Genomic DNA, 19,242 nt, shown 5'->3' on the forward strand with positions numbered 1-19,242 from the left:
TCTTCATTTTCTCAATGTTGAGCTTTAAGCCAACTTTTTCACTCTCCTCTTTCACTTTCAAGAGGCTTTTTATTCTTTAATATATACAAATCTCCTTTATCTAATTCTAACTTTGCTTTTCTATCCTTTCTTTCTTTTCTTTTTCTCAACATGTTTATCAGTCTGTTTTGCTTTCATGGCTTTATTCCCCAGTTGGCATATTGCTTTGGCTTTGTTTTCCAGCTTATGCTTTAATTAGTTTTGTTTTCACCTGTTGGATATCATTTTTGCTTTCCTTTGCTTGCTGGGTCAATCTCTTCTACTTTCTTTCTTTTTTTTTTTTGTTTTTTGGACTGTTTCAGTTTTGTTTATATCTGTATATGTGTGTGTATATATATTCCATTATTTCTATTAGTATTTGTCTGATTTTGTATTTGCCAATTGTCTGGGGTTTGCATTTTGTTTCTTGTTTTAATCCCCTTGAAGGCAATGGCACCCTACTCCAGTACTCCTGCCTGGAAAATCCCATGGACGGAGGAGCCTGGTAGGCTGCAGTCCATGGGGTCGCGGAGGGTCGGACATGACTGAGCGACTTCACTTTCACTTTTCACTTTCATGCACTGGAGAAGGAAATGGCAACCCACTCCAGTGTTCTTGCCTGGAGAATCCCAGGGATGGGGGAGCCTGGTGGGCTGCCGTCTATGGGGTCACACAGAGTCGGACACGACCGAAGTGACTTAGCAATGCCATTACAAACCACCTGTGGAATCTCTGTTCACTGGCCAGAGATCAGGCCCTGGGCTTTTGGAGTGGGAGCACTGACAAGACTCTAGACTACCAGAAAACTTCTAACCCAGGGAGTATTAATTAGTGAGAACTCCCACAAAGGCCTCCACCCATATACAAGACCTGGCAGTACCCAACTACCAGCAGAACACAATACAGGATGACTCACCCAAACAACAAACAAGACAAAAACACAAACCCAATCACCAGCAAACAGGATTACCACTTCACACAGCCCTGACCACCAGAGGACAAAAAAAAAAAAAAAAAAAACTTACCTTCTCCCACCAGAGCACAAGCACAAGTCACACCCAACAGAAGCCTACACAAACCACTGAATCAACCTTACCCACCAAGGACAGAAACCAAGAGGAAGGAGGAATTCGACCTCAAAATCTGAGAAAAGGAGATCTCAAACACAATGAATTTTTTTTAAAAAGAAAAGGCAGAGAAGTATGGTGCAAATGAAGGAACAAACTAGAAACAGACAAGACCAACTAAACGAAGAGTAAATAGGCAAACTACCTGAAAAAGAATTCAGAATAATGATAGCAAAGATATTCCAAAACCTTAAAAATAGAATGGAGAAAATGCAAGAAGTGATCAACATGATTAAAACAATTGCCAAGGACATAGAAGAAATAAAGATTAAGCAAACAGTGATGAATAACTCAATTATTGAAATTAAAAATACTCTGGAAGGAACCAATACATTAATGGAAGCAGAAGAATGGATAAGTGAGCTGGAACATAGAATGGTGGAAATAACTGCTAAAGAGCAGAATAATGGAAAAAGAATGAAAAGAATTGAGGATAGCCTCAGAGTTCCCTGGGACAACATTAAATGCAAGAACTTTCAACAGTTGAGTGGGCCTTAGGAAGCATCACTACGAACAAAGCTAGTGCAGGTGATGGAATTCCAGCTGAGCTATTTCAAATCCTCAAAGATGATGCTGTGAAAGTGCTGCACTCAATATGCCAGCAAATTTGGAAAACTCAGCAGTGATCACAGGAGTGCAAAAAGTCAGTTTCATTCCAATCCCAAAGAAAGGCAATGCCAAAGAATGTTCAAACTACTACACAATTGCACTCATCTAACACGCTCACAAGGTAATGCTCAAAATTCTCCAACCTAGGCTTCAACAGTATGTGAACTGAGAACTTCTAGACATACAAGCTGGATTTAGAAAAGGCAGAGGAAGCAGAGATCAAATTGCTAACATCCATTGGCTCACAGAAAAAGCAAGAGAATTAAAAAAAAAAGAATCTGCTTCATTGACTAAACTAAAGCCTCCATCTAGATCACAACAAACTGTGGAAAATTCTCAGAGATGAGAATACCAGACCACCTTACTTGCCTCCTGAGAAACCTGTATGCAGGTCAAGAAACAACAGTTAGATCTGAACATGGAAAAATGGACTGGTTCCAAATTGGGAAAGGAGTGTTTCAAGGATGTATACTGTCACCCTGCTTATTTAACTTGTATGCAGAGTACATTGTGAGAAATGCCGGGCTGGGTGAAGCACAAGCTGGAATCAAGATTGCCGGGATAAATATCAATAACCTCAGATAAGCAGATGACACCACCCTTATGGCAGAAAGTGAAGAAGAACTAAAGAGCCTCTTGATGAAGTGAACGAGGAGAGTGAAAAAGTTGGCTTAAAATTCAACATTCAAAAAAATAAGATCATGGCATCTGGTCCCATTACTTCATGGCAAATAGATGCGGAAACAATGGAAACAGTGACAGACTTTATTTTCTTGGGCTCCAGAATCACTGCAGATGGTGACTGCAGCAATGAAATTAAAAGATGCCTGCTCCTTTGAAGATAAGCTATGACAAACCTAGCCAGCATATTAAAAAGCAGAGACATTACTTTTCTGACAATGATCCGTATAGTCAAATCTATGGTTTTTCCAGTAGTTATGTATGGATGTGAGAGTTGGACCATAAAGAAGGATGAGTGTTGAAGAATTGATGCTTTTGAACTGTGGTGTTGGAGAAGATTGTTGAGAGTCCCTCGGACTGCAAAGAGATCAAACCAGTCAATCCAAAAGAAATCAGTCCTGAATATTCATTCGAAGTACTGATACTGAAGCTCCAATACTTTGGCCACCTGATGCGAAGAGCTGACTCATTGGAAAAGACCCTGATGCTGGGAAAGACTGAAGGCCGGAGAAGAAGGGGATGACAGAGGACGAGATGGTTGGATGGCATCACTGACTCAATGGACATGAATTTGAGCAAGCTCAGGGAGATGGTGAAGGACAGGGAAGCCATGCATGTTGCAGTCTATGGGGTGGCAAAGATTCAGCTATGACTAAGCAACTGAACAACAAGACCAAGGGAACAAGATAGATAGCCCAGAGATAAACCCACACATCTATGGGTACCTTAGTTTTGACAAAGAAGGCAAGAATATACAATGGGGCAAAGATAGTCTCTTCAGTAAGTGGTGCTGGTAAAATTGGACAGCTACATGTAAAAGAATGAAATTGGAATCCTTCCTAACACCATCCACAAAGATAATCTCAAAATGAATTAAAGACCTAAATGTAAGACCAGAAACTATAAAATTCCTAAAGGAAACATAGGCAGAAAACTCTATGACATAAATCACAACAAGATCCTCTATGACCCCCCTCCTAGAATAATGGAAATAAAACAAAAATAAACAAGTGGGAGCTCATTAAACTTAAAAGCTTTTGCACAGCAAAGGAAACTATAAACAAGGTGAAAAGTCAACCCTCAGAATGGGAAAAAATAATAGCAAATGAAACAACTAACAAAGGATTAATTTCAAAATATACAAGTAGCTCATATAAGTCAATACCAGCGGGGAAAAAAAAAAACAATCAAAAAAATGGGCAAAAAAAACTAAACAGACATTTCTCCAAAGAAGACATACAGATGGCTAATAAACACATGAAATGCTGCTCAACACTGCTCATTATTAGAGAAATGTAAGTAAAAACTACAATGAGACATTACCTCACACTGGTCAGAATGACCATCATCAAAAAATCTACAAACAATAAATTCTGGAGAGGGTATGGAGAAAAGGGAACTCTCTTGCACTATTGGTGGAAATGCAAATTGATAACAGCCACTATGGAGAATAGCATAGAGATTCCTTAAAAGACTAGGAATAAAACCACCATGACCCATCAATCCCACTACTAGGCATATACCCTGAGGAAACCAAAACTGAAAAAGACACGTGTAACCCAATGTTCATTGCAGCTCTAGTTACAATAGCTAGGACATGGAAGCAACCTAGATGTCCATCAACAGATGAAAGGATAAAGAAGTTGTTGTACATATATAGAATGGAATATTTATTCAGCCATAAAAAGGACCACATTTGAGTCAGTCCTAATGAGGTGGATGAATCTAGAGCCTATCATACAGAGTGCAGTAAGTCAGAAAGAGAAAAACATATATCATATACTAACGCATGTATAAGGAATCTAGAAAGATGGTATTGATGAACCTATTTGCACATCAGCTATGGAGACACAGACACTGAGAACAGACTTATGGACACAGCTGGGTGGGGGAAGGAGAGTGGGCGATACGGAGAGAGTAACATGGAAACATGTATTATCATATGTAAAATAGATAGCCAGTGGGAATTTGCCTTATGACTCAGGGAACTCCAACCAGGGTTGGATAACAACCTAGAGCAGTGGGATGGGGAGGGAGGTGGGAAGGATGTTCAAGCGGGAGTGGACATGGGTAAGGCTATGGCTGATTCATGTTTCTCTTTGGTAAAAACCAATGGAATACTGTAAAGCAATTATTCTTCAAATAATTTTTTTTTAATCAGAAAAAAATAAAATGTTTGGCTTCATAGCAGATACCTAGATTATAATATTTATGTCTGCATTCATTCTGTTGGCGTTGTCTGGGTTCAAGCATGTGAAGAAGAGCTGATGTCACAGAGATATGTCATCAGAAAAAAACTGAGTATTTTAATTGGTCTTTTAGATAATGGTGGATATTTTTCTTCAATAGGACACCAAAACTCAATAAGTGGTGGTTCCCTGATGTGGAGTCTGAAACACTATCAATGAACTTTTTTTCTTGACCATGCTGCAAGGCTTACAAGATCTTAGTTCCGCGACTAGGATCTGAACCCATGCCCTTGGCAATGAAACACCGAGTCCTACCCACCAGGGAATTCCTTCAGTGAACTTTTTTATAGTCTGCTACATTAAAATGCACTGGTCTCTCTTGCACTTTGGATGAATCTTTTATCCTTGGATGATTTTAACTCCATATAGGTCAACCAGAAAATATTAGTGCACTGAGTAATGAAGATCTTTAAATGCTGACGTATTTCACTATATTATAGCAACAAAAAAAGCACATTCGTTGTTATCACAACCTATTTTATCAGAAGGCCTTCCCTGTTGGCTCAGATGGTAAAGATTCTGCCTGCAATGCAGGAGACCGGGGTTCAATCCCAGGGTCGGGAAGATCCCCTGGAGAAGGAAATGGCAACCCACTTCAGTATTCTTGCCTAGAGAATTCCATGGACTATAATCCATGGGGTCACAAAAAATTAGACACGACTGAGCAACTTTCACTTTTCCTGGCACAGCTTGATTTGTGCTCAGGTGCCAGCAGTTTACTCACCGGAGTGAAATGGCAACCCAGCGAAAGATGTCTTCGTATTATTATGAAAATAGTTCTGACCTCGCAGATCCCTGGAAAGTTTCTCAAGGCCCCAAGGGGGTCTGTGAAAAACAGTTTGATAACTCCTGCACTAAACATATGTTAATTATGATTATTCATGCTCAGAAACAAGGAGAGGCCTTTACAAGCCGCCACACAGAGGGAGAGCGCTACAACTGAAAGATGCCAAGAGAAGAATGATGTTCCTAGACTTCAGAGAAGAAAAGGGTTTGAGGGGGGTTCAAGAGCTAGTAGAAATGGAGTGATCACCAGAAATAAAGTTAGCAGGTAAGAGAACTTTTTCTCTCTGATAGCACAGGGGGATATCACACAATCTAGAAAATCAGAACCAATTTGTCAACCAAAGCCTTCAGCTACATATATCATTGCCAGAAACAATGGACTGGAAAACAGAAAGGATTTTTAAAAGAAAAAGTGGATTAGAACAGTAACAAATGCAAGGACAAGGACAAACACAAGGATCTTAGGTAAAGGATAATATGTGGAGACAAAAATTTTCCAAAGAGTTTCAGACTATAAGCAAAAAAATAAATGAGGTGGGGGAGACTAAACCCTGTAAGCTAAATACATTATCTTCCCTAAAAGAGTTCTATTACTTAATAGAAGAAAGAGTAGTGGAAATAATGAAAATTAAAATGTTGGAAAAGTATTTAATAATTTTTGACATAATTTAAAGGGATATTAGAATCCCAGGGACAGGGGGAGCCTGGTGGGCTGCCGTCTATGCGGTTGCACAGAGTTGGACATGACTGAAGTGACTTAGCAGCAGCAGCAGCAGCAGACTTCCCTGGTGGCTCAGACGGTAAAGCGTCTGTCCATAATGCAGGAGACCTGGGTTCGATCCCTGGGTCGGGAAGATCCTCTGGAGAAGGAAATGGCAACCCACTCCAGTACTCTTGCCTGGAAAATCGCATGGACGAAGGGGCCTGGAGAGCTACAGTCCATGGGGTTGCAAAGAGTCAGACACGACTGAGTGACTTCACTTTCACTTTTCAAAGGGATATGAAGAGCTCTGGGTCTATTACATGAAAAATTAAAAATATAAAGGAAACAAGGTGACCTTACAAGAGGACAAATAATAAGTTATAATAACAAAATATAACTTCTTCAAATACTGTTGCTGGAAAAATCTAAAGAGGATGAAGTGTTGTGGTATCGGTTTTCTATTGCACCCATACAAAATTAGCACAACTGAGTGGCTTAAAAAGCACAAACAGTATCTTTACAGTTTTGAATGTCAAGTCTGAAATGGTCTCACTGGGTGAAAATCAAGGTGTCACCAGGGTTCTGAGCCTCCTGGAGGCTCTATGAGAGAACGTTTTCTTGTCTTACCAGCTTCAAGAAGCTGCTTCCCAGGTGGCTCTAGTGAAAACAACCTGCCTGCCAATGTGGGAGACATAAAAGATGCAGGTTCGATCCCTGGGTCAGGAAGATCCCCTGGAGAAGGGCATGGCAACCCACTCTAATATTTTGCCTGGAGAATCCCATGGACAGAGGAGCCTGATGGGCTACAGCCCATAGAGTTGCAGAGTCAGACACAACTGAAGCACACGCACACACAGAAGCTGTTTCAGAGCTGGCTAGTAACCCCCCGCTCCAGTTTCAAAGCTCCAGCACTCCTCCCCACACTGACTCACTCTGACTTCCTCTTCTACATTTAAGACCTCGGATAATGGGCCCAGCCAGAAAATCCAGAATAATCTCCCCTATTTTCAGGTCAGCAGATTAGCAACCATAATTCCATCTGTTACCTTAATTTCCCTTTACTGTGTAATGGAATGTGTTTCGAAGTTCCAAGGATTAGGATGTGGGCATATCTGGGGGACAGGTGTCATTATTCTGCTATCACAGGCCTAAAATAAGAAAGATCACTTACTGGATTAAAAAATAAAATCTAAATCTGTTGCAGTCAACAGTCAGACTTGCAACCAATGTCAAAAGTCAAACCAACTACAAGAAAGGAGACAACACAGGTTTATCATGATTGAGTAAGAAAAAGAGCAATTTACTAGTAGATTAATTTGATAAATTAGATTTCAAAGCATAAAGCATTCAAATGACTAATAAGGACAATCTAAATAATGAAAACCTAACAGCACGACCATAAAGTATGGAACTAATCTGACAATATTTCTTTTAAAAAGATATAGAAAGCACCATTGCAGGGCTTGGCACCAAGCAGGTAATACTCAGTAAATGTTAGTTTCCTTTCTTAGATAATGACTAAACCAAGGACGAAACAGAATTAACACAGAATATTTAAAATGCAACTGAAACATCAATATGCCTAGGCAGCTGCCAAAGCAAAGCTCAAAGAACATGTATCCACTCGAGAAGTGTAAATCAAAGCTAAAAAGAAAAGAGACAAAAGGAAAACCAGACAACTGAGTTCCTCTCCAAGAATTTTAAGGGAAAAAAGAAAAGAAGCCAAAATATGGAAATAATAAAAGTAGAAGTAGAAATGTGGAACCAAAATGAAATCAATAAGTAACATGAATAGCTGGCTCTTTGAAAAAACAAACAACTCCAGAGTCAATCAAATAAAACAAATTAATACCATCAGAAATTATAAAATGTTGAATTTATACACATTTTTAACTGGGAAGAAAAAGAATAGTATCTCAACAATAGCAATACATTTAAACCCAAGTTGAAAAAGATGACTGCCTATTAAATAGGAAATTTCAAAGCTGATTGGCAGGAAGAGATTATGACACAGCAGTAACACAGTGATAAGAAAGTTTACTTTTTAAAAAAAGTCTAAACTTCGGAAGGTGAAAGATTCAGGAGATGGATGATGGTGACAGTTGCACAACAATGTAAACGGACTTAATGCCACTGACCTGAACAGATAAATATGGTTAGAACAGTATGTGATTTTTACCACAATAAAAAAAATCATTAAAAGTTAAAAAAAAAAAAAAAGCCTAAACTAGTATGAGTTACTTTTCAAGGAACTTTCAGACCAGAATCCAAGTATAAAAACAGACTGCTCAATTCTCCACGAATCAGCAAATGGAGGTTCCAGTGGATATTCTGGCATCGAACTACCACTTCCTCAATTTCACTCTTCCAATTACACCTTAAAAATGGATTTACTACACTCTCATCTGAATCTGTAATGTCAATACAAGATCACTAAGTAGAGTCACATGAGTCAAACTACAAAGCTAGCATCCTCTCTGAAATGTACACAGAGCTCTCTGCTTAAGGCTCAAATCCCCTCTCTCCACCTTGGAGTGAGGGGAAAAGGATTTAGGGGCGGAAGGAATATACCAAGTAAAGAGATGACACTGTGAGTATAAAGTTCTAGTATTTTGTTTTCTACAAGTCAAAAGAATGCAACTGGACTCATAGTTTTCTCCAGTGAAAGCCGCTGGCTTTACCTGAAGCAGGCACACATACATGCTCTAGGTGACACATCCCTGTGAGCACCTGTCTATAACTTCAGAGAATAGCTCCGACAAGCTGCTGACACTCTCCCAACATTTTAAAGGAACTGCACCTCTTACACTGAGCAGAAACTTACAAAATTTAGTCATTTACTGGCAAGAACACACAAAAGCCAAATAAAAGCAAATGACTCTTGAGGAGGACTAGATAGAGCCCAGGACTGTGGGAAGTTTCCCAGCTTTGTGGTTGTGGGGTGGGGGTCACTCTCTCCACACTAGGTTGCTCATATATCCACTCATTAAGATAAGGGGATAAGAAAGTACCTGTAAATGATGAATTTTACCTCAGTATGATCAAAGAAACTAGTTGTAACAAGCTCACTTAGCAATCATTTTACTCACTATTAGGTCATAGGTGACAAAGTACAAATTGTCAGTTATAAAGAGCCTATCTCCAGAGTTCAGGGATTTCATCTTAAATTCTAGTCTCCTTGTACAGGCATGGCCTATGATCAAGCAATGCAATTGGAAACCCCAAGCTCAACATTGGGAAGCTTCACTTCCAAAGTCCTAGGAAACTATCTGAAATGCCTCCAATCCACTGTCTCTCCCCTATAACAGAGTTCTCAATGGCTCATAGCTCTCTGTACCCAACACTCTGCACATTTATCGAACCCTTCACCATCCTGCTCTTCAAAGAACTCATACCCAAGAAAAATGTGTGTGTAATTAGCAAGTAATGGGAATGGTATTTTCAAAACCAGAAATTCTGCATTCAAGTGAGACTGGTCTCATTTAAACAGTCCTCCTGGGAGCCAGAGCATTAATCCCACTTCACTGCTTAAGTCATCTTTGGACCTTTCCTCCTGGACTTGCCTTGAGAACCCACAGTCTGTTCTTTTGAATACCCTCAATGGTGCCAAATCTTCATTGACAGTGGATTTTTAGAAATGGCCAAAAGTCAGTCAGAGCTAAGTTTGGTGAATAGGAAGTGTGATCAAACTAGGTGGCACTATTTTGGTTAAACAATTGTATATGATTATAAAGCAGTGAGACAGATTTTCTTAGATGATTTGCTTCAAAGGAAAATTTCAGATGAGTAACAAGGGGTATGAGCAATGCAACAGGTATATATTTACCTCTTCCCTAAGTAACTTCTTTGAAAGATAACACTCATTTGGATGTGTCAGCTCAAACACAAGGTTTGCTTTGTTTAATTACCACTCATAAATAGAAGGCTCCTTAGTATATTGGACCTACTGTGCCATGATTGGGGTGGGGGGCATGTCACTAAAATAGAGGGAAGGCATGCATGGTCTACCCAAAAGAGCAAAGGCTTCAGAAAGAGACCAACCTCTTAGAATCCTGACTTGGCCCCTTGCTGCCTGGGTGGCTTTGAGGAAGTCACAAGCTAAGACTCTACAAAACAAGGCTGATATCAAACTCACAGGGCTGCTGTAAAGATTCAAGATAATGGGTACAGAGCACTGACCTTGTGCCTGGCACATGGTAGGTGTCGCATAAGTCATAGCTATTATTAATAATAACCTCACTATAATCAACAGGGTTTTCTTACTATAGGTAATCTGAGATGACAGAACGACAGATAAACAGACATTTGGGAGGTTAGGAGTTCATTAACAGTACCAACATACACTCACCACTGATGCATCTGGAGCATCATTAAAAAAAAAAAAAAAACAGTAATGTGCCAAAAATATTTACAGGAATTGTGAGCACTATGTAGATAGAGTATTTTAAAATCACATGATGGGCGTTGTCTGCAATGCCCCTACCACACTGACCTTTCACCACTGTCTTAACACACCAGGCCTTCCCATGACCCTGCACCTCTGCATACTTCATCCCTCCTAAGATACCCTCCCTGCCCTCTGGGCTGACAAAAGCCTATAATTCTATTCTTCAGGACCAGGCTGTAGAACCCTCCCTGTTGAGCTAGACAGAATTCGGGGCTCTGCCCCTCATGTTCCCACAGCATATGGTTCTTAGGTTCCTGTCCCTGGAATGCCTCTTCCTGTGTGTGTTTTAATCTGTTTCCATTTCTGCTTCTTTTGCTGGGCTTGAGGAGCGTGGCAAGGGACCACATCTCATTCACAGTTTTACTCCGAGCACCCAGCACCTCTCTGGCATGCAGTAGGAACCAGGGAGATGTTTGATGAAGGAATGCTTTACATATACTTTACAAACACCTCTTAAAGGCCAGGCAGCTCCCTTTTGTTAATTACCAGCAAGCCTTAACCTCTGTAACTAAAAAGAAGCTCATGATCAACCAGTTCTGAGCCAGATGGAACTAGGCAGAAGGTCAGCTGGCAGTCCTGCACATCTGAGTGTTGACAGCTGTGAATCATTCTGTCCGTGCCACTTCCCAGAGCATTGGCAATACAGCAGCGGATTCAGACTCACCAAGATCAAAAGGCTGGAAAGGAGATTTGGAGTCATGGCCCCTGCCTTGACTATTGACAGTGACTATTTCTGTGACACACACAATCTGCAAAGTCAAGGCAGCCACAGTCTGCTTGGTGTCATGGTGTTCCCAGCTCTCCGATGGAAGGGCTGCATTCTGAAGGAGGGAAGGGGGTGAGAAGAAAGAGAAGCAGGCCACAGACCATGAGGAAGACAGTGACTCTGCAGAGTGAGTCGTTCATTCATTCATCCATCCCTCCCACAAACACCTTCTGAGCCAGGTAGGCAGGCGACCATAACGCACAGAGTCAAGTCCCTGCCCCGACAGAGCTACAGTTACCTTTTCACAGGGCAGACAGGCATTAATCAAACAAGCACACAGACAAACACAAGGGTCCAGACGAGTGCATGGAGGAGGAGCACAGCACCCTATGCACAGGGGTACAAACAGGGCTCAGTGGGCTGGTCGGGGAAGGCAGAAAAGCTGCCCTCAGCAAGCAACAAGTGAGCTGAGATCTCAAAGAGAAACAGGAGTTCACTAGGTCAGGAGGAGAGGGGAACATTCCCAACAAAGAGAACAGTGTGTGCCAAGGTGCTGGGCTAGGAGGCAGGTGTGGAATGGGCTCTGAATCCCAGGCAGGGGGCAAAGCTGGACGCCCTGCCACAAGCCCTGTTTGCTCGTGAGCTCTCTGGCAGGTCCTCCTCGGCATGAAGCAAGACTAAAAATGACAGAACAGTGTCAAAAACAAGGTGTGCCTGTGAGACATAACACACCACCAGCTGAAAACTGGCAGCTGCCAACGTGAGCTGGCCACTGTCTCAGCAGTCTCCGCCATGAGGAAACACTGCTCACTTCCATTGACCCACCACACCTTTACACTTCCCAGGGAGTTGTGCATCTCAATCCTGGTAGAACTAAAGGGCTGACAAATATGGTGATGTTTACTATAAAGCTGTTTAGATAGCTGGTGCATGTGTGTGTGCTAAGTCGCTTCAGTTGTGTCTGACTCTTTGTGACCCCATGGACTGTAGCCCGCCAGACTCCTCTGTCCATGGGGATTGTCCAGGCAAGAATACTGGACTAGGTGGCCATTTCCTCCTCCAGGGGATCTTTCAAACCCAGGGCTCGAACCTATGTCTCTTAGGTCTCCTGCATTGGCAGGCATGTTCTTTACCACTAGTGCCACCTGGGAAGCCTTTAGATAGCTGGTATTTGATTATAATTTTCATGTGCAAATTTTGGGGAGCAAGGGGAGAAGCTACCGAAAAAAGTGGTTAAGGACGTTATCTGTGCAGCACGGTTTTGCTTCGGCAACTGTTAGTTCCATCACTTCAGGCAGTTCTTTGTAGCTTTAGAATGCTCTTGTCACCTTGCAAAATTGTCCTGGAGCTTTCTATTTGTAAAGCGCTTTGCAATCAATCATTAAATTGGCCTCGTTATTCTGCTACCGATAAAACAGATAAGTGAGTGACCCAAGGACAGAAAGCAATTCAGATCTTATCGTTCTCATCACCATTGCCAAACAGTGTAGCTACACAAGGCCTATCCAACTCTGCTATACCGGAGATGAACCCTAACCCCTACCTAGGAGCAGCAGAGGAAGGCGGTGCATGTAGCCAGTTCTCTGCTACTTGCTCTCAACAAGCTCCTCTATGCAGAGCATCCTGAAGGCCAACGGTGACCATGACTGCACTGGGATGGGCACACTGGCACTTCAGACTAGACAGAAGATGAACAGGACAGTGCTCAAAGAGGAGTAAGAGCACTCAGGAAGTCACAGTGGCTCGCAGCTTAAAACGTCACCATCCCTAAGGAGACGGCACTCCCAACACACACACTCATCCTCTATCTCTCCCTCAAGACTTCCCTGCATCCCCCACAAGCAGCCTGGACAGTGGTCTCTCCGGGCTGACACAGTACAACACTGCACACTGCCATAAATCGTCTATTTCCCTGCCCTTCTCCATTCCCATGGGCCCTCCCAGCATCTGAAGTCCCCAGCCCAGGACCCAGCATAGGAAAGGTTCACCGAGTGAGTGGTTTCCAAACAGCAAATATGAGAGACAGGGCACTCCTTTCACAGGGCAGCGGACTTAAGAGATCAGCTAGACCAACTCCTTATTTTTCACATGAGCAGAAAATCCCCCAGTTACATATGGCCTGGTCTCCAACCCAGGTCTTTGGGTTCAGTTTAGTTCCATATTTCACAAGTGGCTCCTATGTGTGTCAGACACAGCGGGGCCTGTTGGGAATAGAGAATTGAGTAGGAGACCATCTCTGCTTTAGGGAGTTCACAGTCTGGGGACATAAGAGAGTTACAGAACACTTGGGCAAGCGCAAGGAGAGACGCTCGATTCCTTAGCCTGAGTGCCTTCCATCCTGTCCACTCGCTAGTCCCCATCTGGGAAACAGAACGGCAATATCTACTTCCTGCAAATAAACATATAATCAAGATTGATGAGACAACACGCACGGAAAATTGCCAGGTTTATCCCCCCAGAAAGCATTACGTAAGGTCCCGCCATACCCTGACACGGACTCCAAGGATTCAACAGTATTTCAGATATCAGTTCCACAAAGAAGCAAACAAGCGAGGTTTGGGCAAACGTCCAAGGCAAACCTCAAGGGCTGGGAGGAACTGGAGGAAACAGCTGGGGTAGGGGGTAGGGGTGTCGGGTCAAGTGAAGCGGCCCTGGCCCGGCGAACGGAGGCAGGCAGTGGGTGCCAGAAGATGGAGTGGTGAGAGGGAAGTTGGGACATCGACAAGGGAGGGCGAGCGGAGGGGCGCGGAGTTCCGGCAGGGCTGGGGCCGCGGCCGGGAGGTTCTAGAAGGGACGGTGGGCCGGAGGTTGAATGTAGCGGACGCGGGAGGAGCAGCGGGTCGGCGCCGGGGCCGATCGGTTTTCCGAGGAGGCTCGGGCAGGCCCCGTCGCCCACCGCGGCATCACGGCCGCCGCGCCTCCCCAAGCCGTGCGGGCGGCGCCTCACCTCGGGTTGAAGTCCTGGAAGAGGCCCCTCAGGTTCATGGCGGAGAACTCACCGCGGCGTCCTCCTCCTCCTCCCCCCGCCCCGCCGCGCAGCGCGGTCTGCGCGTTACAGCGGGTACATGGTGCCAGCGCTGGCCGCGTAACCGTCGTCGCCGCCGCCGCCTCCCGGAGAAACCTGAGTTGCACCTCCCTCCCCTCCTTCCGGGCTTCCGTAAGGCCGCTGCGCATGCGCCCTGAGCCCCGCCCCGCCGGCCCGAGGAGCGCGGTGGGCAACGCGCGACGCCGGTGTCTCCGCTCCCCTTGCGCGAAGGTCCCACCCCTCGGCGCCGCACCGGGCCAAGGAGGTGGCGGGGACGACGGAGGCCAGAGGGACAGGGGACCCGAGGGAGGGCACGGAGAACCAAACAGGGCTGCTGACTCTGCGCAGGCCCACGGGGAGGGAGCGTCCGCCCGGGAGTCCCGCGGGGAGGTCTTCGCGGACCCCTGACACCTTGGCCCGCGCTGCCTTCTGGAGGTTTCCCTCAGCGAGAACTGAGCCTTGAGGGTAGTGACCCTGGGAATCACGTTGCATTTTGGTGATCTCCTCCCAGGCTTCACCTGTCAAACGTGTCAATGACTGCTTCTCAAATTCCCTCCCAAGGCCCACGTCAGCGCGTGGAGATATGCTGGCCGTCCCAAACTCGGGCCACCCTGCTCCAAAGTCATCCGCCCTCCCTACGACCTTCCCCTCCTTGGTTGCCTCTCTGCGTTGGCAGCAGACCTAGTCACCGGCTTGGTTGCAAGGTGGGGTGCCCAAACTGGATATCTGGAAGTTATCCTGGCTTTGCTAACCTAGTTCAAAGTCTCCTTGGCTCCTGCCTAGACTCTGTGGTCACGTCCCACCTGGCCCAGCTCTTCCTCCACTATGACCCATCCTATTTATAACTGCCGGGTTCATTTTCCTTGGGCAAGTCAACATCTTTGAGTCTCATGTTCTTCTCCTCTGCAAAACAGAGATAATAAAACCTACTTCCTAAACTTCGCAAGATTTGGTGAGATAGCGTGCATAACACACTGCCTGGTGCACACTCGGTGCTCAGAGAACACTGTTGCTATCTGGTGCTTCTAAAGGGGCCTCTCTTCAAGGAGTCTGTTAACTTTTGAAATTAGCAGAGCAAGCTCGAGCAGGTGGCCTAGTCTACCTTCTTCACTTCCGGGCTGATACGAGTTTTCCATGGGCACAGGAATACCTTAGACATTAGTCTCCTATCATTATGGGTAATAGTTGTACTTTGTTACAATTGCATTTTCTCAAATGGCAATTTTATAGGATTTAGCCCTGGAGGCAGCTTGAGAATATCACAATTATGAGAGGCATACTTTGCCATGATGTATTACCTTTCTTCTGAGAACTTGAAAAACATTTCACAAGTGGTAATTAGGCTTCCCAAACCCACTAGGGAATGGGTATTATTATATGAGCTGTTTTTAAGGATGAGTGACCTGAATCAAGTTTGTTAGCTGCTGAAACACCAGAGGACTGTCCTAGAGTTTGAGTCTATCTCCCCAGCCCATCCTTCCAGTGGAGTCCTTTGTCTACCCCTGAGGAGGTTCTCAATGAGCCTAGAAATACAGAAGGGAAAGCTGAGGCACAGAAAAGCTTGTATAATGTGCCCTGAGCTGCCCAGCAACTAAGGAGGTAGGACTTGGAGTTCCTGACAAACATGCAGCCCACACTCTGCAAAAAAAGAGATACTTGCCAGTGACCAGATTGGCCAGCACCACTTCCTTACTAGTGGCCTCACTCCAAACAGGCATTAAGATTGAGATTGTTGGTCAGTTAAGACACTTGAGTACCAGGTACTGTTGCCCTTTCAAGAGATTCATGGACAGAGACCAAACAGGCTGCTCAGACTCCGGAGCCTTGAGAGCAGGCACTACTTTGGTGAGGTCCCAGAGGATCTCAGAGCTGAGCCACTGCTCTGTAGACTGGTAGTACCTCCCACATCCAAGATGATCAACCTGTGGGGGCTGCCTAGCCTGGGGGAACAGGATGCCAATGCACAAACAACTGTCACTGTATTCTTTTGCCCTGACAAGCCAAGTTGCCAAGGGAGCATAAAGGCCTGTCCATGAGGACATATAGGAAAAATTGGACTACCCAAGCCTCCCATCCTGAACCTTTGAGAAGTGGAGGTACCTGGACTGCCTCAACTTTACTGGTGGCCCTGCCATGTATTTTTCTGGGGCTCCCATGGAAATAAGATTCAGAGCATCCAGGTGACCCTCTTGTCCTCTCTCCAAGTACAAAAGACTCTGCTGCCAATCTGCTGCCCACCTCAGACCCCTCATTCAGTGTCTGACCATGTGCAGCAGCCCAAAGCTTCAATGGCCTGTGTGGACAAATCCATGAGTGACCCGAGCATTGAGGAAAGCCCCTGAGCCATGCAAAGGATGACACCTTCATCATCTCTAGCCAACCTGGACTGGCTACCACATTTTAGGGCCACCTTACTTAGAGGCTGCCAATAATCTTCATACAAAGGCCTGAAATGGTTCTGGATCAAAAACGCATGAACTCCAAGTAAACCAGAAAGCATATCCATGTGGCTTTGGAGTGGACACGTGTTACTGAGTTCAAGAAACTTCAATGTATATCTGGACCATGGTTTTAAAGACCACCTTGGATTTATGCTACGCTTCGGATAAGTAGGTGACTTTTCCAATTCAACATTCACATTGACTCCAGTGTGGTGGGTGGAAGGTGGGCTTCTAAAGAGCAGGGCCCTAAAAGGAGCCAATGCTGCCTTCAGACACTCTGGTCATGGAAGACGTGGGTCAGGGAACAAAATAGTTGTTGCCCAGCTGTCCATGCCACCAGGGCTGCTCCCCCAGGCAACCAGAGCAGCAGAATGAAGGGGACACAGAAGACTCAGACCAGTGTCACTGTCCCTCCAGTGGAGAGAGGGATAGCTAGGAGTCAATGCCAGGCCTACTGGGGGACAGGGCCTGCCCCAGGGTTCCTGGGGAACCTGCTTTAGAGCTTCTTCATCCAGGCTGGCCCTTATTGTTGTTCAGTCCTTCAGTTGTGTCTGACTCTTTGTGACCCATGGACTGCAGAACACCAGACTTCCCTGTCCTTCATGTCCCGGAGTTTGCTCAGATTAATGTCCATTGAGTTGATGATGCCATCAAACCCCATCTCATCCTCTACCACCCTCTTCTACTCCTGCCCTCAATCTTTCCCAGCATCAGGGTCTTTTCCAATGAGTTGGCCCTTCGCATCAGGTGGCCAAAGTATTGGAGCTTCAGCATCAGTCCTTCCAAGGAATATTCAGGGTTGATTTCCTTTAGGATTGACTGGTTCGATCTCCTTGCTGTCCAGGTGACTCTCAAGAGTCTTCTCCATCATCACAGTTCAAAAGCATCATTTTTTTGGCATTCAGCCTTCTATATGGTCCAACTCTCACATCCATATATGAGTACTGGAAAAATCACAGATTTGACTAGACAGACCTTTTTAGGCAACATGAGGGCTCTGCTTTTTAATATGCTGTCTACGTTTGTCATAGCTTTTCTTTGAAGGAACAAGTGTCTTAATTTCATGCCTGAGGTCACCATTTGCAGTGATTTTAGAACCCAGAAAAATAAAGTCTGTCACTGTTTCCATTGTTTTCCCATCTATTTGCCATGAAATGATGGGAACGGATGCCATGATCTCAGTTTTCTGTTGAGATTTAAGCCAGCTTTTTCACTCTCCTCTTTACCTTCATCAAGAGGCTCTTTAGTTCCTCTTCATTTTCTGCTATTAGAGTGGTATCATCTGCTTATCTGAGGTTGTTATTTCTCCCACAAATCTTGATTCCAGCTTGTGCTTCATCCAGCCTGGCATTTCCCATGATGTACTATCCATATAGGTTAAATAAATAGGGTGACAGTACACAGCCTTGACATACTCCTTTCCGAATTTGGAACCAGTCAATTATTCCATGTTAGGTTCTAACTATTGCTTCTTGACCTGCATACAGGTTTCTCAGGAGGCATTTCATGTGGTCTGGTATTCCCATCTCTTTGAGAATTTTCCACAGTTTGTTGTGATCCACACAGTCAAAGGCTTTAGTGTAGTCAATGAACCAGAAGTACATGTTTTTCTGGAATTATCTTGCTTTCTCCACAATCCAACAGAAGTTGGCAATTTGATCTCTCATTTCTCTGCCTTTCCTCAGTCCATCTTGAACATCTGGAAGTTCTTGGTTCACGTACTGTTGAAGCCTAGCTTGAAGGATTTTGAGCATTACATTGCTAGCACGTGAATTGAGTACAATTGTGTGGTAGTTTGAACATGCTTTGACATTGCCCTTCTTTGCGATTGGAATGAAAACTGGTCCTTTCCAGTCCTGTGGTCACTGTTGATTTTTCCCAGTTGGCTGCCATATTGAGTCCAGCACTTTCACAGCATCATCTTTTTGGATTTGAAATAGTTCAGCTGGAATGGGAAAAATAAGAGATCTCTTCAAGAAAATTAGAGATTTTTCATGCAAAGACAGGCACGATAAAGGACAGAAACAGTATGGGCCTAATAGAAGCAGAAGAGATTAAGAAGAGGTGGCAAGAATACACAGATCTATTAAAAAAAAGATCTTAATGACCCAGATTATCACTATGGTGTGATCACTCACTTAGAGCCAGACATCCTGGAGTGCAAAGTCCAGTGGGCCTTAGGGAGAATCACTACAAACAAAGCTAGTGGATGTGATGGGATTCCAGCTGAGCTACTTTAAATCCTAAAAGATAATGCTCTAAAAGTGCTGCACTCAATATGCCAGGAAATTTGGAAAACTCATCAGTGGCCACAGGATTGGAAAAGATCAGTTTTTATTCCAATCTCAAAGAAGGGCAGTGGCAAAGCATGTTCACACTACCACACAATTGCACTCATTTTACCTACCAGCAAAGTAATGTTCAAAATTTTCTAAGCTAGGCTTCAACAG

The 19,242-nt window shown here is 44.3% G+C and overlaps 1 protein-coding gene across 2 annotated transcripts in view; it reads right to left on the reverse strand.

Moving 5' to 3' along the window:
- The window catches only part of TMEM185A (transmembrane protein 185A), a 40,274-nt gene extending 25,817 nt beyond the window's left edge, over positions 1-14,457 (reverse strand). Inside the window, exons 1-2 of one of the 2 annotated variants that reach the window (XM_052662933.1) lie at positions 14,274-14,401; positions 11,285-11,441 (exon numbers count right to left, since the gene is read on the reverse strand). Coding sequence is in view for 1 of the 2 variants with exons in the window: in XM_052662932.1 (XP_052518892.1) it covers positions 14,274-14,311 (38 nt within the window). In the remaining variant the exon portion in view is untranslated. Of the gene's footprint in view, positions 1-11,284; positions 11,442-14,273 lie in introns of both variants that reach the window. The other variant, XM_052662932.1, reaches the window with a different exon arrangement.
- Positions 14,458-19,242: the final 4,785 nt, after the last annotated feature.

Source organism: Budorcas taxicolor, chromosome X, assembly GCF_023091745.1.
Source record: "Budorcas taxicolor isolate Tak-1 chromosome X, Takin1.1, whole genome shotgun sequence".
NCBI classification, from domain to species: domain Eukaryota; kingdom Metazoa; phylum Chordata; class Mammalia; order Artiodactyla; family Bovidae; genus Budorcas; species Budorcas taxicolor.